The sequence below is a fragment of the Perissodus microlepis genome, chromosome 5, assembly GCF_051167445.1.
Source record: "Perissodus microlepis isolate ML-2025 ecotype Zambia chromosome 5, ASM5116744v1, whole genome shotgun sequence".
NCBI classification, from domain to species: domain Eukaryota; kingdom Metazoa; phylum Chordata; class Actinopteri; order Cichliformes; family Cichlidae; genus Perissodus; species Perissodus microlepis.
Window position 1 is genome coordinate 2068893 of NC_140465.1, and position 23695 is coordinate 2092587.

The 23695-nt window shown below is 40.5% G+C and overlaps 1 protein-coding gene across 1 annotated transcript; it reads left to right on the forward strand.

The window, feature by feature from the left end:
• The first annotated feature begins 78 nt into the window (after positions 1-78).
• Positions 79-23695, forward strand: chia.1 (chitinase, acidic.1). Its single transcript, XM_084927372.1, has 12 exons — positions 79-6209; positions 14715-18590; positions 18953-18982; positions 19072-19276; positions 19566-19622; positions 19721-19886; positions 20679-20803; positions 21044-21167; positions 21548-21730; positions 22113-22229; positions 22336-22462; positions 23322-23695. The coding sequence occupies exons 2-12, from the start codon at positions 18500-18502 to the stop codon at positions 23528-23530; spliced, it is 1434 nt and encodes a 477-aa protein (XP_084783498.1). The 5' UTR covers positions 79-6209; positions 14715-18499; the 3' UTR covers positions 23531-23695.

Here is a 23695-nt window from a genome sequence, read left to right on the forward strand (position 1 = left end):
CCTGTGTTACATCAGTCACACTGTCTAATGCTGAATCATCGCCATCACTTTTCCCTAATCCCAACCATATATAGTAGTATTGTAGGATAAGTTTTCTAACATCATTTTATTGTAATATCCCCAAATAATCTCTTAAAGACATAAAATCCCCCTTTTAGCCACATCACTGTTTCTTAATAATCTGCTCAGAATAATCATGGAAATAGTTCTGCTGTCCTTACATAGGATAATAATCAATACATGACTGATAGCTGTGCATGACAGACACTGAAGATATACAATACAAAAGGCTTAATAAGAGAAACTGATGCTAATGAGAGGAGAGGAGACAGGGAGAGTGAGTATGAGTTAGTCACTAGCTTGCTTTTCTCTTTGCTGGTGTCTGATGGCACTAAGCTTAGTGGTTGTCAAAAGGCTAGGAAGGAGGATTAATTAACTATGGAATAAAAACGGATAAAAAATAAAAGACTCAATATGGTGGACTGAATAGACTTCCATACGAAATACTCATGCAGATATGTGCAAGCCACGCTGAATGTACCGCCTTGCTAAAGCAGTGTTGGGGTTATGGATTAGCCTCGCCATCCAGGCCCAGCCAATAAGTCACTGAGCCCCTCAGCTGAAATCTGAAAATACACTTCTACTACAACTTACACAGATTAATATAATTTGGAAATGAAAACCTAAACACCCTAATGCTGATAAGCTACTGCAGCGCAACTAGAGATCAATATTTGATGGAGCAGCTTTGGAGCAGTCATGTTACCCAACATGACTGAGGAGGACGCTGAGCAGGGGGGCTGAAGGTCAGACTTTTGGGAAATAACGTCTCTTTGAACCTGAAGGTTATTAATGCAGATAGTTTGAACCCTGACTGAAAGAGCAAAACAAATGGGAAAGTGCTGGGGATATATTGACTGCTCCCAGTAAACGGTCCACTTCTGCATCCAGGGAGAAACGTCTGTCCTGGTGCTCTACAACCTAAGAAGATATTATCACTGCACTTTTAGATTTAGGCTAGATTTCCCCAAGAGTGAACTATGAGCAAATGGTTGCAAATACATGCCGTTTTTGTTTTGGGGTTTTTTGGTGAATAAAATGACTTGAGATGACCCCCCCCTTCCTCCGCCTCCATATAGGTTGGTTGCACAGAACATATGGTCTACTGCCTAAGGTGAGAAATATCTCCTCACCTTCTGCATGCAGTGTTGAGATGCAGTTGATGGAAGATGAACTTGAATGTTAGTATTTATGCTGCGAGCGCTTCTTGGCTTACTTAAGGAAGCTGTGGAAGCAGTGGATCGCCATCTCTGTGTCAATCGAAGAAGATTGCAAAGCATTTAAGGCTATTAATATATTTTTTTAACCTATCAGAAGAAGGTCACTTAAGCTTTTTTCCCCCCATTCAGCCAAAGGGGAGAACGAGAGGTGCAGACATGTGCCGACTGCCGACAATCAGAGGACTTCAGATTCATTTATTTTTTTGACATCCTGTTATTTTCAGCTGACATTGAGAGACAACTGGATTTGGCTTTACCTTGGAGATTCTTGAATCCTTGTGCACAAGTTAAAAGATGCATTTGAAGCCTGGGGAAGCAAGAGTGGCCCAGGGAGGGAGCGATTTCATCTAGCATAAACAGAGGACAACAGAGACAGCGCTCCCAGCTGAGCGAGAGATTTACATGCTGTTTGCGCTCACCAGAGCTTACAGATGGTACAGACTTGTATATGTGAAAAGTATAAATCAAGCTCTTGCAATTGCACAGCACTGAGCTTAAAGCTGGAGCGAGAATTGCCAGGAGAATAGGTTGTAGTCCTAACAGAAATGCTATTACACGGTAGAACTTCATGGATGATGATGATGATGATGGGATTGAAGAAAATGTTCCCCGAAATCAAAATGACTGAAAGGCAACCAACATGTAAAACTACACAATCGCACGAAAGGCGAAAACTTTGTTTTCACTGACTGCTGCAAAAGAAAAGGCCAGCTCAAGGAGACAGCGCTCCCAAGGTGGAAGCTGACGGAAAGATTAAATCCAATCCAAGATTGCCCAAACAATTAATCCACTGCTTCCCTCCAGATTAACTGAAGAAATAATGAAAATCACTCACCCCAGAAGAATAACCTCCAAACTATGCAAAGTAATTTCCAACACTGATGTATCTATCGCGCTACCAATACTCAAATGGGAAAATGACCTGGAGTACTCCCAATAACATTTTCTCCATGACCAAAAATGCAAACGTACACAGTATAAAACAGTTCACCCCTCACACAAAGGATGATGTTTAAAATGGGTTTAGGGAGCACAGACGGTTCACGGTGCACTTCAGGGAGTTCAAACGATTACTTCACCCATGTGGTGTGTGTATAATCATCAGTAGTCACTAGTGATCACGTGATTTTCCCTTTTTAATATAAATAACATGTTTAATGTCTGCAGGATGAAAATTGGATTTTTTTATTAGAAATTCTACCGAACAATCAGGCTGGGTGTGATGCCCCAAAACATATTATTAGTAGTGCTGTCAATAGATTAAAAAAATAACAAATTACTCACAATTTTCTGTAATTAATCTCGATTAATCACAATTACTTGATCAATAGCTTGGTTGCAATTACTTTTTTTCAACTTTATATTTAAGCTTGTAACTGACATCTAAACAACATAACTCAAAGAATGTTAAATGCTTAAATTCAAAGAGAGTTTGAATAGTCTTCTTCAGTCTTTCAGCACAGGTTCTCTCCTGTGAAATACAACTTTTTAAAAACCTATATACTAATAGGTAAGTATACATATATAATAATATATAATAATATTAGTGCTGTCAAACAATTAAATTAAATTATTGAACTTAAGTTGGTCAAAAAGCATTTCCACTGGCGCAGACCTAGTTGTGGCATGAAGCTTGATATAGCTGAAATCAAGAGATGTAAACTTCTGTCAGATGTTTAACTCAAGCCGTAAATAATACTGGTGCTACTAATGAATTTTTCACAGGTGTTTATTGGCCCAAAATAACTGGACCAACATGTGAGCACAGATAATGATAACACCTAGCTACAGCTATCTACGTACAGACAGAAAATGATTTTTTTCAAATGTTTGTGTATGTTAGCCACACTTGACTTAAGTGAGGTGATGAAGCAAATATGAAAAAATTAATCGTCACAGTCATTAGGTTTAAGTATAAAACAAAAACGTCACTAAATGTTTTGATTGTCCACATGAATCATATACTGAAACACACCAAAATCAAGTTTCAGAACCAAACAGTGTAAACGAGGTTTCCTGTCCTATGTTACTGACCATCTGCGAAGCCTTCGCTTTGGAAAAGAGGCTGAGAGCGACATGGGTGTGACACACAGACTGTTAAGCTATATCTCCGGTCTTTAAATATGAGGAACATCGCCCTCTAGTGCCTGTAGTAATTTTTGATGAGACCAAAGAAATAGATGTAAAGTATTCCAAGAAGTTTAAGGTGGATGGATGGATCAGCAAAACACTGAATTTTGGACCTAAGTCTCCAATGTTAGGTCCGGTCAGAGCAAGATCTTTTTTTCCTGGTTGTGGAACACTGGACCAGGTCCTTATCCTCTTGAGAGTGTGTGAGAGTGCATGGGACCAACCTTTGACCAACCTGTCTACATGTGTTCTGTATACTTCGATTCAGTTTTTTTCAGTTCAGTTTATTTATATAGCGCCAAATCACAACAACAGTTGCCTCAAAGCGCTTTATATTGTAAGGTAGACCCTACAATATAGTGTCTGTCTCCTGAATCCAAACTGGAAGCTGGTTCCACAGAAGAGGGGCCTGAAAACTGAAGGCTCTGCCTCCCATTGTACTGTTAAATACTCTAGGAACAACAAGTAGGCCTGCAGTGTGAGAGCGAAGTGCTCTAATAGGGTGATATGGTACTACAAGGTCATTAAGATAAGATGGGGCCTGATTATTTAAGACCTTGTATGTGAGGAGCTGTCACGCTGTCGAGGCGAGTCGTGTGGTGTTGGAGGGAAAAGGACCCAAAATGCAGGCAGTTGACTGATGCAAGTGACGTTTATTTACAAGTAATAGGGTGATGGAACAGGCAGTGAGGAATGACAAATGACTAAAGAAACCTAAACCGGGAAAATTAAATAACAAACCTGAGAACATACGAAACGGGGTGCGGCGCAGAGAGACGCAGAACCAACAACAAGCAGGAGAACACACAGAGCTTAAATACACACAGCAGTAATCAGGGGATGAGAGACAGGAGGGCAACACACCTGGGAGAAATCAGAGCTGACGGGACAGGGGAAACGGAAACTGAACACACTCACATGAGACGGGGACCTTCAGAATAAAACAGGAAACTCAGACACAGAGAACCAGACAAGGCACTGAACTAAACAGACAGATTCACAAGCAGACAGTGTGACACCACAGACAGACAGAACACAGAAGTGGGACCAGGGCAGGCACAGAACAGAAACCTAACAAATGGCAAATCATAACAGAATACATACTCAGGATAAACAAAAGCATAAAGAAACACAAAACACTGAGTCGACAGACTCAGGACCATGACAGGAGCAGGATTTTGGATTCTGGATTTAACAGGGAGCCAACGAAGGGGAGCAATACAGGAGAAATCTGCTCTCTTTCTAGTCCCTGTCAGGACTCTTGCTGCAGCATTTTGGATTAACTGAAAGGACAACTTGATAATAATGAATTACAATAGTCCAGCTTAAATGTTAAGAAATGCAACCAGTGCAAATCAAGTCAATTTGTAGTATCACTCTGAGGTTTTTTTTGCAAGAAAGCAGTCCTTGTTTAATATGCTCATTAAAGAAATTATACTGGTCAAAAATGACTCCAAGATTTCTGATAGTTTACCTTCTGTTAGTCTGTGAAACCAGCACCCCAATACATGAAGTATGGATTGACTCTCTGTTTGCAATGTCCAGTTCCTGATGCTGTGAGTTTTACCAGTAGGCAGTGCAGATGGAGCTGCTGGGTGAGGAGACTTGCCAAGTTCTAACTGCCTCTGATGTCCACCCCTCGTATGTCTGAGGAACCCTCACAGGATCTGGGCTGTTTGGCATGTTTGCACACATTCTCTGGTACAGAAGCGCACACACACACACACACACACACACACACACACACGCGCACACACACACACACACACACACACACACACACAATCACCATGGTCAGAAGGTCAGGTATTAGAACTATTTCATTACTCAAACTGCAGTTCACCTTCATCATATTAATTAAACTTATACTTATATAATTTTTATCTTTGATTAAGAATAAAGATGACTTACTATTAGCAAAAGCATAAACACCATGTTTCTAAGATTTTTAGGGCAGAGTAGAGTAACCTCAGTATTGTCCCAAACAAAGCAGGGAATTAGAGATCATCATTTGTGTGTCTTTCAGACATTCCTGAAGTTTAACTAACTGGTGAGTAGTGTTGGTCAAGTTACTTGAAAACAGTAATTAGTTACTTATTACAGATTACTTCTTCAAGAAAGTAATCCCGTTACATTACTGATTACTTATTTTCTGTCAAAGGATTTTTGCCTTTAAAGGTTTTATTATTCATATAATAATCAGCTAAGAGTGTTTATATTTCTGTTTGTACTCAACCAGCTGCATAGTTAACCGCTGGCTCTCTGCTCTGTAACGGAAACTGTGTGCCGTCATATTATCTGTCAGCAACAGGAAACCGCCACCCAAGAGTAAGAAACGACCTTGTAGAGAACACAACGTTTTGAGAAGTCACACCTGCCTGCTTGACTAGATAGGCATAGTATTTCCTTTTTTGTATGCTTCATGCTGTGTATAAATAAAGGCAGAGAGCTGCTGCAGGGTGTGAGTCTCCGTTGAGCTCTCACCCGTGCACGTTAAACTGCTGAAGTGTCTGAGTGTTATTTCATTATATCTGAGTGTTTGATAAAAGATTATCTCTAACATTTAATTGGTCCTCCGAGCCGGAGTGGACATTGATATTTTTTCATGCTCCAATAGGAAACCTTCATCAAGTCCTGACGTCGTGAGAAGCCCGCGCTGAAGTCTGTCGACAGCTCCTCTCTTAGGCAGAGGATAAAAGTCCAGAGACGTGAAATTCGGGTTCTGGCCAGCGTTCTTATAAGAGGCCCACGACTTTGGGGGTTGATGGAGGAGACCTAAGCAACCACACAATAACTCAGGTGAATATTTAACACTCACCCACATTTTGCGAAAAAACGAATTAAGAACTGACACTGTTCCCACATGTGAACGCTCGCCCGAAAGAGGGCTGGTAGCTATTATAGGAAAAGCTCTAAAAGTAAATGCTCGCCTGAAAAAGGGCTGGTAGCTATTTTAGAGGGAAAGTGTCATAATAATAACCATTAGAGCGCGCAATATTTGTCTTTTTACTGTTTTGTTGGTGGAGTAAGTTGATTTCACAGCACATTAAGAAGGCTGAACTACTCTACTGAATTGTTTACCGTTGGTTGCTCAAGTACTGGTGGAACGAGAAAAAGGTTGTGCTTCATCACATAAAATTAACACCGCTTTCAAGAATAGCTTGAAAGTAGAAGGCTGTGTTAATAACCTCTCTCATTCCTCGTGCCAGAGAAAGCACCACGGGTGTGTGTGTGTAAACGTAAATATATCTATAAGTTGAGAGAAAATGGGTAACAAATCAACAAAACTCACTGCTGACGAGCAGTGGTTAGAGAAAAAATGTCCAGGCGCCGGACAAATCAGTATGAATAGATGGAGAAACCCAAAGAAATTAAAATTGCCCTGCGTGGGAGGGAAAATGTAATCCCTCTGCAGTGACCACTTTAAAAGAGACCCTCCAAACAGAACTAAACAATGAGAAAAAGCCAAATGAAAATGACAAAAGTGACGCAGAAGTATCAAACCCCCCACCATATGCACCACTCCCTGGAGCAGCATCAATACTGAAGCCAACCCCCACTCCTGCTGCTGCGACCCCCCTTAAACAATCCTGTGATCCGTTTAGACCTCAACCTGGTCCTTATGCAGAGGCACAAAACATGTTAGATAAAATGGTACTAGGTGAAAATCCACAGAAAACCACAGGAAGTACAATTCTCAGAAGATACTTTAATAGTAAAATCAGCATCAGGTCACACTACAGTGCAGTGACTGATAAAACCCTTATTAAGTGAAAACTAGAGATCAAAGTAGTTTAAAGTAGTTTAAAAAGGTTGGAAACAGACCCCACCGAATAGATATAAATATAAGAAGTACAAAAATAAAATAAACAAAGACAAAATTACATTAGAACTTATTTTTAATGTATTGAAACTAATAATAGGAAAGATAACAACCTGTAAACTGATATTAACAATGAAACATAGTTGGCATGACGACCATGCCCAGAATGTATAAAATGAATAAAAGGAAATAATTCACACGAAAACCTTTTAAATAAAATAGAGAGATGCATAAGGTACATTAGGGCTGTGTCATTGTTCAGCCAAGGAAAGTGTGAAAAGGTAAATGTCTCCAGCTTGGGAAAGGGTGAAACTGCAGATCACCCGAAGCCCTTGATGGATACAAAATAAAATATAAAATATATAATAATAAATTGCTTGGTTCGCCACGCAACAGAGAGAATGAATGTGACTGAAGGTTGGATCTGAGATGAGACAAACAGAAGACCAGTCTAAGAAGTAGGTGCAAACCTGTTTAGAGAAAAGCAAATTTGTACAGATTGGATGAATTCTAAATTATCTGTTTGCTGAGTAAGATGATCCTAACTATTAAATGGGCTCAGTAGTAGTATAGTGGTATACACTAATAAAATACTGTAATATACTATTGTTATTATATAGAAAGAAAAAGATGATAATATTAATAATGACATAATATTAATAATAAGAAGCAACCTAGTCAGTTATGATGTGAGGTGGATGATTGTTAGAAGTAATCTGCATCAAGCTTAAGGTTTGCTCAAACTCAGTATAATGACACATGAGATGAAGAAAATAAAGAAACTATCTAAACTAATTACGTGCATAGAGGCACTTGACCTGCTTGAAAACCTGTCATTTATCCTGGATAAAATATAGAGCACACCTATAATAACAACCAATAAGCCAAACCCTGTAGACAACAGTTAAACCTACAGGATTGAGAAGCTGAATTAAATAAGTGGACACCGCTAAGTTGATGAGCATGTTACACATTTTCTTTTATTTTTATTTATTTGTTTTTAGAGCAGAAGCTGCATAAAAGCCAACACATGCAGCTGTCTGTGAGCTCAGTTTTTCCCTCACACTTCTGCTCTGTTTCAGTAGCTTTTTGTGTCCTGACTCATGTATATTTTCTGTTTTGTTTGATTATTTTATTTTGTTGATTTGGAAACAAATTCGTGACCATACTTGTGGATCACAGTGACACATAGTGATTAGGCATATGATTTACAAATGCCTAGTTTTAGAACTGTGAGCAATTCAAAGTTTAAAAAAAAAAAATATATATATATATACAAAAAACCCTAACTTCAAAGTTTGAAATATGTAAGATGTGTGAGATGGGTGAATTCTTTGAAAACCTAGAAATTATCTAAAAATGCATTAAGTGAAAATGTAATGTTGCATCTATAGAGAAGAAAGAAGAAGCATTCAGTTATTTAAAAATAGGCATTACAGACAGATACAGTTTTAGCACTGCCTGACTATGATAAGCCTTTCTACTTACGTGTAGATAGAGGAGCAGGTTATATGAAAGCTATGATAAACACAGGCATTTGGAGAAAAACAACACCTGTTAACATTCCTGGTGAAATTTAGACTCGTGTAAATTAGACTCTGTTGCGTCAGGCCTGCCTGCATATGCAAGCCTGTGCAGCTGCAGCAGAGGCAGTAAAAAGTCAGCTGCACGTATGCAGTCATATGATCATATGAATTGCACGCAGGCCAAAATATAAATATATACACTGACAGCCAGTTTGTTTTTTCAGCAGTGCACCACTTTGGAAAAATTTGGCATAACAGAGGTATGGTCACCTCTACGGATAACCCCGTGCAACACGGCAGAGCTACTAGTATCCGACTACTGCCCACAAATACCACTTGACGTACTAAAAACCGAACAAAAAGCTGCAACAATCACTGAACAGAACAAGTGGCTGAAATGTGGAGCACAACTGAAAGATGACTTAATGGTCTGTGATGGAAAACTAATATTACCAGAGTCGTTACACAGGACAGCGGCTGTAGTGACACATGAAGTAATACATGTGTCAACAGGAGGGAAATATAGTATAGATAAACAATACACACTTTTACACTATAAATTTTGAAACTTCAGCGAAAAATTTGTAAGAACATGCCCATTCTGTCAAAAACACAACTCACAAGGAAACTTAAGACCTAAGAGAGGCCAGTTCTCCACACCATCCACATGGATTTTATTGAATGAATGTCAAGGATTAAAATATGCCTTAGTGATCATAGATGTATTTTCAAAATGGCCAGAAATCTATCCAGTAAAAAGAGCAGATGCAATTTCAGTAGCAAAAGTGCTTATGCAATCATGTCATCCCCACATACGGCATTCCCAGTCTGATAAGGTCAGACAATGGAACACATTTTGTTAGTGACATAATCAGCAAAGTCTCTGAAGCTCTAGGATTTAGCATCAAACATCACTGTGCATACCACCCACAAAGTGCCGGACTAGTGGAGAGAACTAACGGCACGATAAAACAGAGATTAAGAAAATGCATGGAAGAAACAGGAAGGCCATGGCCCGAGTGTATAGGCCTAGTAAAAATGTGCATGAGACTAACACAAAGTTCTCAGAAACTCACACCTTTTGAAATCATCCACGGTAGACCATTCCCATTACCAATCACAAGTGAGCCCATTAACAAATCAATAAGGGAAACTACCCTAGCAGAATGGATGACTAAATTGTTTGAAAATAAAGAGATTGTGCTAAACAACCAACTGCCGAGTGATATCTCTCCAGTGTCTTGCAGGTTGAAACCAGGTGATTGGATCCTGATCAAAGTACTCCAGAGAAAGAATTGGAGTTCACCAAGGTGGGAGGGCCCATACCAAGTCTTACTCACCACACCAACTGCCTGCAAAATAGCAGAAAGACCATATTGGATCCACCAAAGCCACTGTAAAAAAGTGAGTGACAATCCAAACGTTTAGACGCCGGCTCCCCTAGCTTCCAGGTGATCTATTGGTGAAGGAAGGGCTGATTGGGTATATCCCGCCTTTTTTCTTCTCGCCAATGGTCTACTCACCAGAGGCCTAGGTGTGCCTGGTCATCATGAAGACACTTGTCCTCCTAGTGGCCTGCATTGCGCTCCTGGTGAGCCTACTAACACTCACCCAGATGAGAGGAAATAAACAACACCACCTGCAAAAAAGATGGACACATGACAACTCACACCTGCGCGACCTGAACCAAGACCATAACCACCCATGGATGAACAACGCGTGGTATAGGTATGTGTACGATAGAACACGCACCGACAACAGCACGGAGTGCTATGTGTGTTCACATATGCCAACAACGGCCATACACGCAACAATATATGGAATGGCACCTAAATTCAACGAAGCGGTGTGTGTGTTCAACAAGGCAATAACTGGCAATTGCTCACGCAGAGATTTGATGGCAACAGGACTGGCCCTAAAAGGTCAAAGCATAAAGAAGGAAGACCGAATTCCATGGTGTAATGACGCAGACGTTAAACGTGTCACGAAACCAATTTCGCAGCGATGGGTCCAAACCGAACAGACAACTTCTGTGCCTACAATCTCACGAACTGGAACTACACCTGCAACGAAGAACATTGGGTAAACGTCAAGGCCAACAACACAAAAAGCAAATCATTCGCCATAATTCTGCCGCCTGACATACAACACCCAATGTGTTTTAACTTCTCGGACGGAAGCAGACAAGTTGGACGTAACCGCAACTGCACACACACACTTGACCTGACCCGATCCACAGGAATACACACCTTCAAAAATGGAACTTTCTGGGTCCAGGGAGCCGCTTGGGCCTGCGGGCCTAAAACCTACTTCATGCTCCCACCAAACTCCACCGGTCTGTGTGCACCAGTACTAATTTCAGACCACACCTTCAAGATCACAGCAGAGACACATACACGCACATCAAGAGCAAAGCGTGAAGTCACATGACCCAATCTACGGATCAGATGTGCCTAAGAACTTCAAGCTATGGACTAATGGTCAGAAAGTCCTCCACTCCTTGTTCCCCTGGGTGGGAGCTGGAAAAAACATGCTCAGGATCGAGACACTTGACTACCGATTTGGATTGTTCCTAAATGCCTCAATGAAAATCAACAAGGCGCAAAATGAAGAAATCGACGCAATACGCATTGTAGTGATGCAACACAGAGTCGCACTGGACATGATTCTAGCTGAAAAAGGAGGTTTGTGCGTATTGTTTAACACCACATGCTGTACATACATCCCAGACAATGTGCATTCACAAAACATGACCGACGCTCTGAACGCCTTGAGAAAGATTAAGGACGCTCAACAACAAGACTATGTCACAAGCACTGAAGATTGGTTGACATGGTTGCTAGGTGGTTCATGGAAGTCCCTACTGATTAAAGGACTTGTTTGTATTGGATTTTTGCTTTTACTATTATGTGTTTTCACAACATGTGTAATACCCTGTCTGAAGAAAATGGTGTCAAACATGGTGACGACCTCTATCAACGCTTATGTAACACTGTCTCAAATGGAAGAAGTTTTGAAAGATGATTCATATAGTGATGTCTAGTCTAATTGAACACAGGACTGTTTCATGACGTTCAAACCGAAAATGTTCAGACAAGAGGTTAAGAACTGAAAAATATAACAGTACTGTCATAAAAGAAATCTAAACAACAGGAGGGAATGTCAAAGGATTTTTGCCTTTAAAGGTTTTATTATTCATATAATAATCAGCTAAGAGTGTTTATATTTCTGTTTGTACTCAACCAGCTGCACAATTAACCGCTGGCTCTCTGCTCTGTAACGGAAACTGTGTGCCGTCATATTATCTGTCAGCAACAGGAAACCGCCACCCAAGAGTAAGAAACGACCTTGTAGAGAACACAACGTTTTGAGAAGTCACACCTGCCTGCTTGACTAGATAAGCATAGTATTTCCTTTTTTGTATGCTTCATGCTGTGTATAAATAAAGGCAGAGAGCTGCTGCAGGGTGTGAGTCTCCGTTGAGCTCTCACCCGTGCACGTTAAACTGCTGAAGTGTCTGAGTGTTATTTCATTATATCTGAGTGTTTGATAAAAGATTATCTCTAACATTTTCAAAACTAATTGGTTACTTTATTACTTGGTTACTTTTTAAAAACATGATACACAACCTGAATACGTAATAAAGCAACAGACCTTTCAGGCCAATTCTATTTTTTTCTGCATAATCCATCATATAAAATTGAATCAAATAAAAAAGGCTCTTTTTAAAACTTGTTTTATTAGACTTTAACTTTATAAGATAAGATAAGATAAGATAAGATAAACCTTTATCTGGTCACGGTAGAAAGTACAAGAGCAGTAAAAAAGAAGAAAAAAAGAAAAAACAATAGACTAGAATAAGATAAGATAGAATAACATGCTATACAAAATAGAATAAAATACTTTGCTCTATTAGGAAAATTGCACTTGGTACTGTTGTGGGAGACAGGATGAAAGTTATCATTGTGTTTTGGATGTGTGTGTTTGATCAGTTGAAGTCTTTGTTGTGGAGTCTGACAGCAGTGGGGAGGAAAGACCTGTGAAATCTCTCCGTCCCACACCGTGGGTGCTGCAGCCTCTGAAGGAGCTGCTCAGTGCTGTCAGAGTCTCCTGCATGGGGTGGGAGGAGATGTCCAACAGGGATGACAGTCCCCGGCAGAGATGCTGCCGCCCCAGAAGACCACACCGTAAAAGATAGCTGAGGCCGCCACAGAGTCATAGAAGGCCCTCCACTCCAAACGACCTGAGTCTCCACAGCAGGTACAGCCTGCTCTGCCCTGTCCTGTAGAGGGTGTCTGAATTATGAGAACAGTCCAGTTTGTTGTCCAGATGAACACCAAGGTACCTGTAGCTGTCCACAGCCTCAATGTCCATACCTTGGATGTTCAGTGGTTGCAGTGGAGGATGTTTGTGCCTGTGGAAGTCTACCACCGGCTCCTTGATTTTACTAGTGTTGATTTAGAGGTAGTTCTGCTGGCCCCAGTCCACAAAGCCTTGGGTCAGTTTTCTGTACTCCCTGTTGTCCCTGAGTCATCAGAGAATGCACATTGCATCAAGCAAATTTAATTATATGCAACATTCTCTGTATGGAAGAATTTGTTTAACATTTAAATCTATTTTCTGCACATTCCAGCACATAAAAAATTAAATTCTTGTGTTTACTCTTTCAAATAGATGCAAGTAAAACACAATAAATAAAATCAAAGATCCAGCAGCACTAAGTCCTGTCACTCTTAAATCTATTGTCACCTGTTTAGCAGCAGTGGGGTGGGTGGAGGTTTGCCCGGTGCTGCAGCGGTTATGTCAGTGGGGGATCCAGAGGCCCGTGTGGTCCACCCAACCCCACCGCAGAGCAAACTACACCCACCTCATCATTCAACGCGTTACTTGTAACGCGTTACTGTAATCCGATTACTTTTTCAAGTAACGAGTAAAGTAAGGGATTACTATTGCAAAAACGGTAATTAGATTACCGTTACTTTCCCGTAGGAACGCTGCGTTACTGCGTTACTAAAACCGTCATTTTTTTGCGAGAATGTCTCATGACAGTGACGTAAGCGAGTGCGACGTTCGTGACAACAGCTGTGTGCAGGTCAACAATGGATCATATATCGAGTGCGGAGAGAGTATGAGCGTGCAGCGTTTAAAGCGTGGAAGTACTGACCTTACTTTGAGTTTGATTCCATAAAAGTGACAAAAACATTAGTGTCCGCTGTGCGTTGGAAGAAAACTTCTCTTTACACCGAAAAAAAACCCCTAAACTTCCGAGCAAGCACCGAGTAGCTACCACGTAACGGGAAACTCACAGAGGAACTCGCGGATTCTTCCACTGACCGCTGCGGCACACCTGCACCAGGGTAAACCTCCGCCTACCCCACTCCTGCTTTACAGGTGAAAATAGAGCAACAGGACCGCTGAGTCTTTGACTTTATTTATTTTCTGCTGCGTTTTACTTGCATCTATTTGAAAGACTGAGTGTAAACACAAAAAAAAATATTTTATTTTATGTGCTGGAATGTGCAGAAAATAGGTTTAAATGTTAAACAAATTTCTTCCAGTCAGAGAATGGTGCATATAATTTAATTTTTGCTTGATGCATAAAGTTAAAAGATTAAAACTAATAAAACAAGTTTTAAAAAGAGACTTTTCCATTTGATTACATTTTGTATGATGGATTAAGTAGAAAAAGTAGATTTGGGCTGAAAGAGCTATCGCTTTGTCACCTATTCAGGTTGTAAATCATGTTTTTAAAAAGTAACTAGGTAATTAATTACTTTTGAAAATAAGTAATCAGTAAAGTAACGGGATTACGTTTTTGGGGAAGTAATCAGTAATTAGTTACTGATTACTTTTTTCAAGTAACTTGACCAACACTGTCTACCACACTACATAAGACAATCAACACCCAGGTTGAGTTCATTCTCCACCTCTCCTGTGCCACTCCCCCACCTGCAGAGTGGACTCCTGTGGAGCAGAGACCTCCCGCAAGGATCTGACAAACTCCCCGCCGGTTGAAAAGAACCCCATTTCCGCCGGTGCATCAAAGGCCCCCCACACCAGGGCAGGGCCCAAGTGCATGCACCCACCCACAACCCCGGTGACACACCAGCCAGGACCCGAGCCCCCAGGACCCAGCCAGAGCCCCAGCCTGGAGACTGAGCACTCCCAGAACCCCAAGACCCCACGCCTGCCCCAGACCACCCAGGGGCAGCTAGGTCACTGGGCCAGTGACCCATGTCCACCAATGCAAACCCACCCCAGCCCTGCTGCATGCAGCCACCAGGAAAACACCACCCAAGAGTTACCAGAGCCCCCATCAGAACATGACCACGGGCCCCAGTTGGTGCTCCCCGGTTGAAATGTCCCTAGGGATTCCCCAGATGCCCCAAGCCCGCGCCTACGACACACACCAGCGATACTAGCGAAGGCGTGACAAAACCACGACACCCCCACCCCCACTAGGTGATGGAGCCGATCAAAGGAGCCCAGAGGGATTGATCTAATGTGGTGGCAGAGGCTGTATCAAGACTAATGTGACCTATTAGATGATCTCCATATTGGTTAGAATTAAGAATATTTTTTATTTTTCCAGTTCATGAGGACCGTTTTCTTGGATAGGCATAGGGCCGTAAAAACAACGTGGGCTGTGTTTATTTCTGCAGTGACCTCATCCAAGTTGCCCAGCAAGCATACTAAAGGGGAGGCTGGAATGTTACATTTCAGACACTTTGATAAGTCTTCACATATCTCACGCCAAAACTTCTGAACTGGTGGACAGAACCAAAGAGCGTGGATGTAATTGTCCGGTGTATTTGCTGTGCAGTGTGAGCAGTTGTTGGAAGGCGTATAGCCCCTCTTGAACATCCTATGACCAGTATAGTGCACTCTGTGTAATATTTTGTATTGTATTAATTGCAAACTGGGATTTCTGATCCATTGAAAGGTTTTTAAGCATATCTGAGACCAAAGGTTTTGGTCTAAGCTGATCGATAAATCTGCTTCCCATTTTGCAATAGGAAGGGATATTGATTCATCTATTTTAGAAAGTGTTCTGTATATTTTAGACAATAATTTGGGGGTTTTAAGAGTAAGAAATTGAACCACACTTGATGGTGTTTGTAGTTCAACTTGACCCGGTTTAAATTTCTTTTTTTACTATGGATTTAATTTGTTGATATTCTAAAAGTCTTCTCTTGTTGATCCCATATTGTGTAACTAGTCTGTCAAACGGAATAAATTCTGTTCCTTCTAATATATGTTCCAAGTATTTGATTCCTTTACCACTCCAATCTGGAAAATGAATCATATTAATGTTTTGTAATATGTCAGGATTGTTCCAGATAGGTGAACGTTTGCGTGGGATTAATGAAGACATTGTTACAAACTCCCACTATGCTGTCAGAGAAGAGCTGATGCTGATGCTTTTGAAGCATTCATGTCGTTTGATGTTTGAACTGATAAATTGTCTGAAATCTCTAGATTATTGCAAAGTGCCTGTTCTACATCTAGCCAAGGTTCATCTAAGAAGGTATGTTTTAGCCATCCTGAGATAAACTGAAGCCTGTTGGCTAAGAAGTATTGTTGAAAGTTAGGTAGTTCTAATCCTCCTTTATCCTTGGTCCTCTGATACACTGAGTTTATGTTTCCAAAGGAATTTCGAAATATGAGAATCCAGAGATCTGAACCAGTCTGGTGACGGTTTGTTCGGGATCATTGACAATAAATAATTGATTTTTGGCAAGACCATCATTTTTACTGCAGCAACCCTTCCCATGAGTGATATGGGTAGAGATTTCCATCTAGCCAGGTCGCCTTCTACTGTCTTTAAAAGTGGGATGTGGTTTAATTTAGTTAAATCTGCAAGCTTAGGAGAGAAATTAATACCTAAATATTGAGTATTCCCAGATTACAGTGGGGTAGAAGAAGACTTACGGAAGGAGCAATTAATCGGAAGAACTGTAGATTTTGACCAGTTAATCGAATAATCTGAAAACTCTTGAAAAAGAGTTTATTAATGTAATTACCTCAGAGAGATTGGTTTGTGAGTTCTGGAGAAAAAGCAACACGTCCTATGTTCTACATTCTTGCATATTATGCCCTTAATCACTGTATTCTGTCTAATTGCTGCTGCTACTGTTTCAAAAACACTGCAAACAGTGAAGGGGAGAGTGGGCGTCCCTGCCTGGAGCCCCTCAGGAGACAGTTTATGAGTTTCCAAACCAAATTTGTGTCAAGTTGCAAATAAAAATTTCCAGTTAACGCTGTCAAATGCTTTTTCTGCATCTAGAGATAATTTTTTGGTTTCAGTGTTTTTTCTGCATGAACAGTCTATTAAATTAAGTAGTCTAGGTGTATTTGTTGATGAGTGCCTACCTTTTATGAACCCAGTTTGGTCAGGATGAATTAAAAGGGGGGTTATTTTCTCTAATCTCTTTGAGAGAGCTTTGCAGATTATTTTGAGGTCTGCATTAATAAAGGATATTGGACGATAGCTTGAGAGATATACAGGGTCTTTGCCTGGTTTTAGCAAGAGACTGATATTTGCAGAGTTCATATTTGGTGGTAGTCTGCCATTTTCCATGAATTCCTGCAACATCCTGTGGGATACTGGTGGCAGAATTGTCCAGAGTTATTTGTAGGATTCTGCTGGAAAGCCGTCTGGACCTGGAGCCTTATTACTGGGCATACCCACCAGGGCTTCCTGGAGTTCACCTGGTGTCAGTGGGGACTCCAGTGCCATTACTTGACTGTCTAGTCATTTTGGAAGAGTTACGTTGTCAAGAAACTGATTAATTTCATTTTTAGATGGATTTATTTGTGGTGAATATAAAGTTTCATAGAAATCCCTAAAAATGTTCATTCTTCCAGGGTCGTATATTGTGTCACTGTTGGTCTCTGTTTTAAATTAAATCAGCTTTCAGCTTTAATTCAAAGGATTTAAAATGGTGCTGCATTAACTTACAGCCATTTTATACACGGTCCCACATTTTTAGAAATGTGCCCAGTACTAAATTAATATAATTATATAAGGATATACGAGTTTTTAAATACTTGGCTTTGCATTCTGACTTTAATCTACAGCCAATGAACATTCTGCACACACTGCATCATTACAGTTTATCTCAACCTAACAGCTGGGAAAGGTTTCAGCACCCAGACAAACCTGAAGTGGTTAGAAAATGTATGGCTGGATAATTTGCTGTTATTAATTAATAGATACAGTACTGATTATGCTTATCATTGCAATGTCAGCTATTGACCTGATTGCTCATTTCCAAGTCAAATTATTGATTGGGTTTACCATGTCTTACCTGGAAGGGGGGTTATTAGGCACGTCACCTAGACTCCCACCATCCTGAATCTTTATCACTTGCACTTTGATACTTTCTATTAGTCATGAATGAGTAAGATATAAATCTGTCCAACTCCATCAAGCTCTAAAGTCTGCTCCAGTGTGCCTTGCAGGAAGGTAATGAGATCGATGAGTTCAGTCGGGTTCTGATTTGTGTTGTACACAGCTAGTATTTTGCTGCAACTGGGAATATTGTTTGTACATTGTAGTGCACATACTAGTAACTACACATAAGCCTCAAATTAAGGATTCAGTTAGTTTTTAGATTTTTTGTCGTGTATGTTTTAACAATCTGTAAAATTTCACTCAGGTAATGTTCATCTGACTAATTAAGGAGCAATTGTAGTTGAAGCTCTGATTTTGTGACTCGTGTAGGATAAACTATCTAATGACACTGATTTATAATTACTCAGAAGCTCAGTTCTACAGAAGGACACCAGGGGAGTCTCCAGACCACAACATGGCAAAACTCCTTATAGGTAAATAATGTTCATTCATTCTTCCATTAATTTTTCCTTGTTAATTTATTGAGCGGTAGAGCATCGTCATTATAATACTGAGTTTATCATTATTATTATTTTAATTACTCTGTATTTTTTTTCTATCCTTCTATCTTGGATAAAGATTACGTGTATTTACTAGAGATCACGGCTCAGGCCAAGATTTAAGGATTTATGGTGTTTCTCAACAACAATGCTCCATCTGGTGGCAGATGGCTGCATGGCATTTAAAACACATCAATTTACCAGCACCGGGCATCAGCTAAAATGTTAACAATCATATCTAACAACAGTAGTAACAAAAGCGACGATTTTCACGTTTTCTTGTTTCCTTTTTTCAGCTCTGGGCATTCTGTGTGTTATACACATTTGTAAGTACCTGTGTTCATTGACCGAGTCTTGCCACCATGATCAAAGTTTCAGAACAAACCCAACGAGTCTTTGCTCTATCTGCCCTTAGGTTCAGCCAATAAGCTGGTGTGCCATATGACCAACTGGGCCCAGTACAGACCAAGTGCTGGCAAATTCACACCAGATAACATCGATCCCTTCCTGTGCACCCATGTCATCTATGCTCTGGCCACCATTAACAGCTTCAACCAGATAATCCCCACTGAGCACAATGATGAGGAGCTGTACAGGAGCCTTTACAGCCTGAAGAATGTGTGAGTTCAGTTGTGCTATGCACCAGTATTAACCACAATTTAATATTAGCCTGCAACCACTTTTAAGCCAAAAACCACATTTCAGTGTTTCCATCACAGCTTCTTTCAGTAGAGTAGCTTTTAGAAGAACATTTAAATAAGAAGGATGAGTAACCTTGAATTCTGTCACAATATTTGTAATTATTTAGAAATAATTAAGATCACAACGATCACAGCAATCTGACTGGAAGTAAGGTGTTCCTTAATTAATTAAGGTTATGTCTTTGTGTCTCCTACTCTCTGCTAACAGCAACCCTGCACTGAAGACTCTGCTGACTGTTGGAGGAACTGTTAATGGAGTGAGCCCGTGAGTTTCACCTTCACCAGTTCTCAGATCTCATATCTACCTCTATTACTTTCATGTGGACGAGATGTCATGTTTTATATTTCCCTGCATCCCACCAGATTCATTGCTATGGTTTCCACTTCTGAGAATCGTGCACTCTTTATCAAGTCTGCCATCAGTTTCCTGCATGCCCATAACTTCGACGGGATAAACCTGGACTGGGAATATCCTGGACACAATGGTAGCCCAGAAGGGGACAAGGAGAAGTTCACTCTATTGGTCACGGTAAACACGGCTCACACCGGCCTCAAATTTTAAATGCAATGTTGAAGCTAGACTACATTGTGGCATGATGGTTAGCGCTGTTAGCTGCGACAGTAGGTGTGAGTATGAGTGTGAATGGTCGCCTGTGTCTCTGTGTTAGCCCTGTGAAAAACTGGTGACCTACGAAGAGTGTAACCTGCCTCTCACCCTGTAGCAGCAGGACCCTGAACTGAATAAGCAGGAGAAAATGAATGGATGCTGAATATCGTTTGGGAGTGTTTTCTCTACCACTGAATTCTTTTGGTTGGGTTAATTTCAAAAAGTTGCTTTTTGTTGAATTTTTGTTGGTCACTACATTGCAAAATTTTGTTGATGAAATGAAATAATTCTTGTAAAACAGAACAGCCAATAATAATCAATCCATTCAGTGTCTCCATGGTCTCATATGTTAAACCTCACAAATATTAAATTAAAATAAGGTCCTGTGTGTCTTCGACCTTGAAATAACACTGCACTGGAAATCTTGTTTCTTGTGTTACATTCTGTACCCTGTGGTTGATGAAAGGATGAATGTACCCTACCCTGTTTTCTTTCATTTTGCCTCTGTCACCATTCTTTTTCCTGACAGTTTACAATATACATTACTTTACTTATACATTACTGTATTTATGTAACAACTGACACCTTTTCCTCACAAAAACCAAAAAACCCTTTATCATAACAGTGCATTGCTTTGAGAATAATCATTCTTCATTGTTGTAATCAGAATTTTCTCTGACTGGCTCTGCGCTGCTTTTGCCCTTGCCCCTATAGGAGCTTGTAAAAGCATTCGAGGCTGATGCCGTAGAAAACAAGAGAACTCAGCTGCTGCTATCGGCCAATGTTGCTGCAATTCTTCAGACCGTTGATAGAGCATATGAGGTCGCCAAGATTGCACCGTAAGCTTGATTTCAGCATTTGTACATATTTTCAGGAAAGTAAGGTATCCCCCAAAAAATTTTCACCATTACTGAACTTTAGCATTAGCAAATTACTCATTAGTATTAATTATTAGTGTTCCTTATTTCAAATGACACAGAGCCCAATTTTACATGTACTGTGTGACCACAAAGGTCCCATATGGTCTGTGTCTTTCACAAATGAACAAATGTATTGAACAAAAATTTCCAACCCAACAGACACTTTGACTTTATCAACATCATGACCTATGACTACCATGGTCACTGGGATCCAGTAACTGGACACAACAGCCCACTGTATGAGAGCGCTGTGGACTCTGGCGTACAACTTCATTACAACATAGTAAGAACCACACTATCACATCTACGTCTGACTTCTAGGTTGTTGAAAAGAACACAATGAAAGAATGAACAGGGAGTGATTTGTGAAAAATGCCAGAGAGAGCCCCCCCGCCCCCAATAACAGGGGGCAACTGTCCTGTATACTATGAAGCCTGTTAGATCATATTATTGCTATAATGTAACATTTAAAGAACATGTATATGAATTTCAACTAAACTGTTTTAGAAATTAAAAATAACCACAAGAATATTGAAACCCTTTTAATTAAATCAATATGCTCAATGTTCCTCGCTTTCTTCTTCAGATAATGGTTATCCAATCAAATGTAACATAAAAAGTTTAACACAAGCTTTATGCAATGTTCTTCTCCCTGTTTTGTAGAACTCCTCTATAGCCTACTGGGTATCTCTGGGAGCACCATCTGAAAAGCTGCTGCTAGGTTTCCCTACTTATGGAAGGACCTTCCGTCTTAGCAGTGGGGCAAATGGCCTGGGAGCACCAGCCAATGGGCCCGCACATGCTGGACCCTACACTCGCACTGAAGGTTTCTGGGCCTTCTATGAGGTACAATAACACATTCATAAAAAGCTCAAGTTTGTTTGTGCTGTAAGTGACCTATTACTCCATGATTGGTGGCTGTAGCTCAGGAAGTAGAGGAGGTCATCTATTAATTGGAAGCTCTGTGGTTTAATCCCTGGCTGGTCCAGTATCCTTAGGCAAGGTATTGAAGCCCATGTTGCTCTCCAATGTGTTCATCAAAGTGTGAATGTTAGATAGAAAGCATTTAGGTGTGGAAAAAGTGCTTGTATGAATGCATGTTTCATAAATCCCTGTGAGTGCTCAAGTAGAGTAGAAAAGCCCTATGCAAGAACCTCTTCACCTACCATTAATCCACTTAAGAAGGAAAATGTCAGTCCAAAAGCCTGTGTTGTTTCTGGGTTACCAGATCTGTGACTTCACTAATACTGCTACTCTTGGATGGATCTCTGAGCAAGAGGTTCCATATGCCACCTATGGGAGTTCCTGGTTGGGCTATGATGACCAGCGCAGCTATTCTTCCAAGGTAAACAGGTTTGATATGCCTCAAATAAGACAAGTTCTTGTATTTGTTCTGTTCTATTGAATTGTGCCCACTTTTATTATAATCAGTTTTGTTGGCTGTCCTGCAGGTCCAGTGGCTGACTGCCCACAATTTGGGAGGTGCTCATGTGTGGACTATGGATATGGATGACTTCAGTGGATCTTTCTGCTCAGCTGGAGCTTATCCTCTCATCAACCACCTCAGGATTTCAATGGGTAAGTGGTGTAATTCAGCTAACTCAGCGTTTATAAAATACAATAGAATACAACACAACTTTATTTATATAGCAGATGTAAAACCAAAGGTACACCAAAGTGCTTCACAACAAGGTTAAAGCATAACAGATAACAGGGTACAAATAAACTAAGAAGTGAGAAATGCTAGTTAAACAATCAATACAGATAAAATAGGAAATAAAGCATCTCAGCGTAATCTAGTGGATAAAATCACTGAGAATTCGTAAATATAAGGTGGGGGTATTAGGGGGTCCAAGAGTATCAGCAAATTGGCCCCGGGGAATATGGTTATCAAACTACACTGTTTCTGTTTTCTTCTCATTTAATATAGGAGAGTTATCAGAGAGCCAGTCTTTGACCTCTCTCAAGCACTCTAGCAGTGTACTGGCGACGAAATGTCATCAGACAGCCCAAAGTAAATTTGAATATGGTCAGCATAAAAGTGAAAGGAGATATTATACTTCTCGAAGATAGAGCCTAGGGGCAGCACATACAATGAAAACAACATAGGGCCCAACACAGATCCCTGGGGCACACCACAGTAGAGGGAAGCAACAGAGGAAAAGAAGCAGTGACGGAGTAGGACCTATCCGATAGATACGATCTAAACCAGTTAAGGGCACTACCCCTTATGCCTACTGTATGTTCAAGCCTCATTAGGAGGATATTATGGTCCACCGTAACAAAGGCAGATGTCAAGTCCAATAAAACTAAGACCGTAGAGCACCCTGAGTCAGCAAATAAAAGGAGGATTCTCAGCAGAAAGAAATAAAAGAATAAAAACAAAAGTTTAGTCACTTTCTGCATATAACCTTTTTTTCATTGTCCTGTGATACAGGCTTTGGTCCAAAACCTACCACTACACCACGCCCTACCACAACTAAGGATCCTGCTGCTGACTTCTGCTTTGGCCGTCCTGATGGGTTGTATGAAAACGCAGCTGACAAAACCACCTACTTCCAGTGCTTCCAAGGAAACACCTACCTGCACCATTGCCAGCCTGGTCTCATCTACTGGGACTCCTGCAAGTGCTGCAACTGGCCCTGAGCCACAGAAGCATGAATTAGAGAACAAAAGTTCAACAATACAAAACAGTCAATTATGGTTCAGTAAAATCTTGCCACAACTGAAACTGATAAACATCACTGTCCTGAGTGAGAGCAGAAACAGAAAGTAAACCAACATGATATTACTTTTTGCATTTGACTCAAT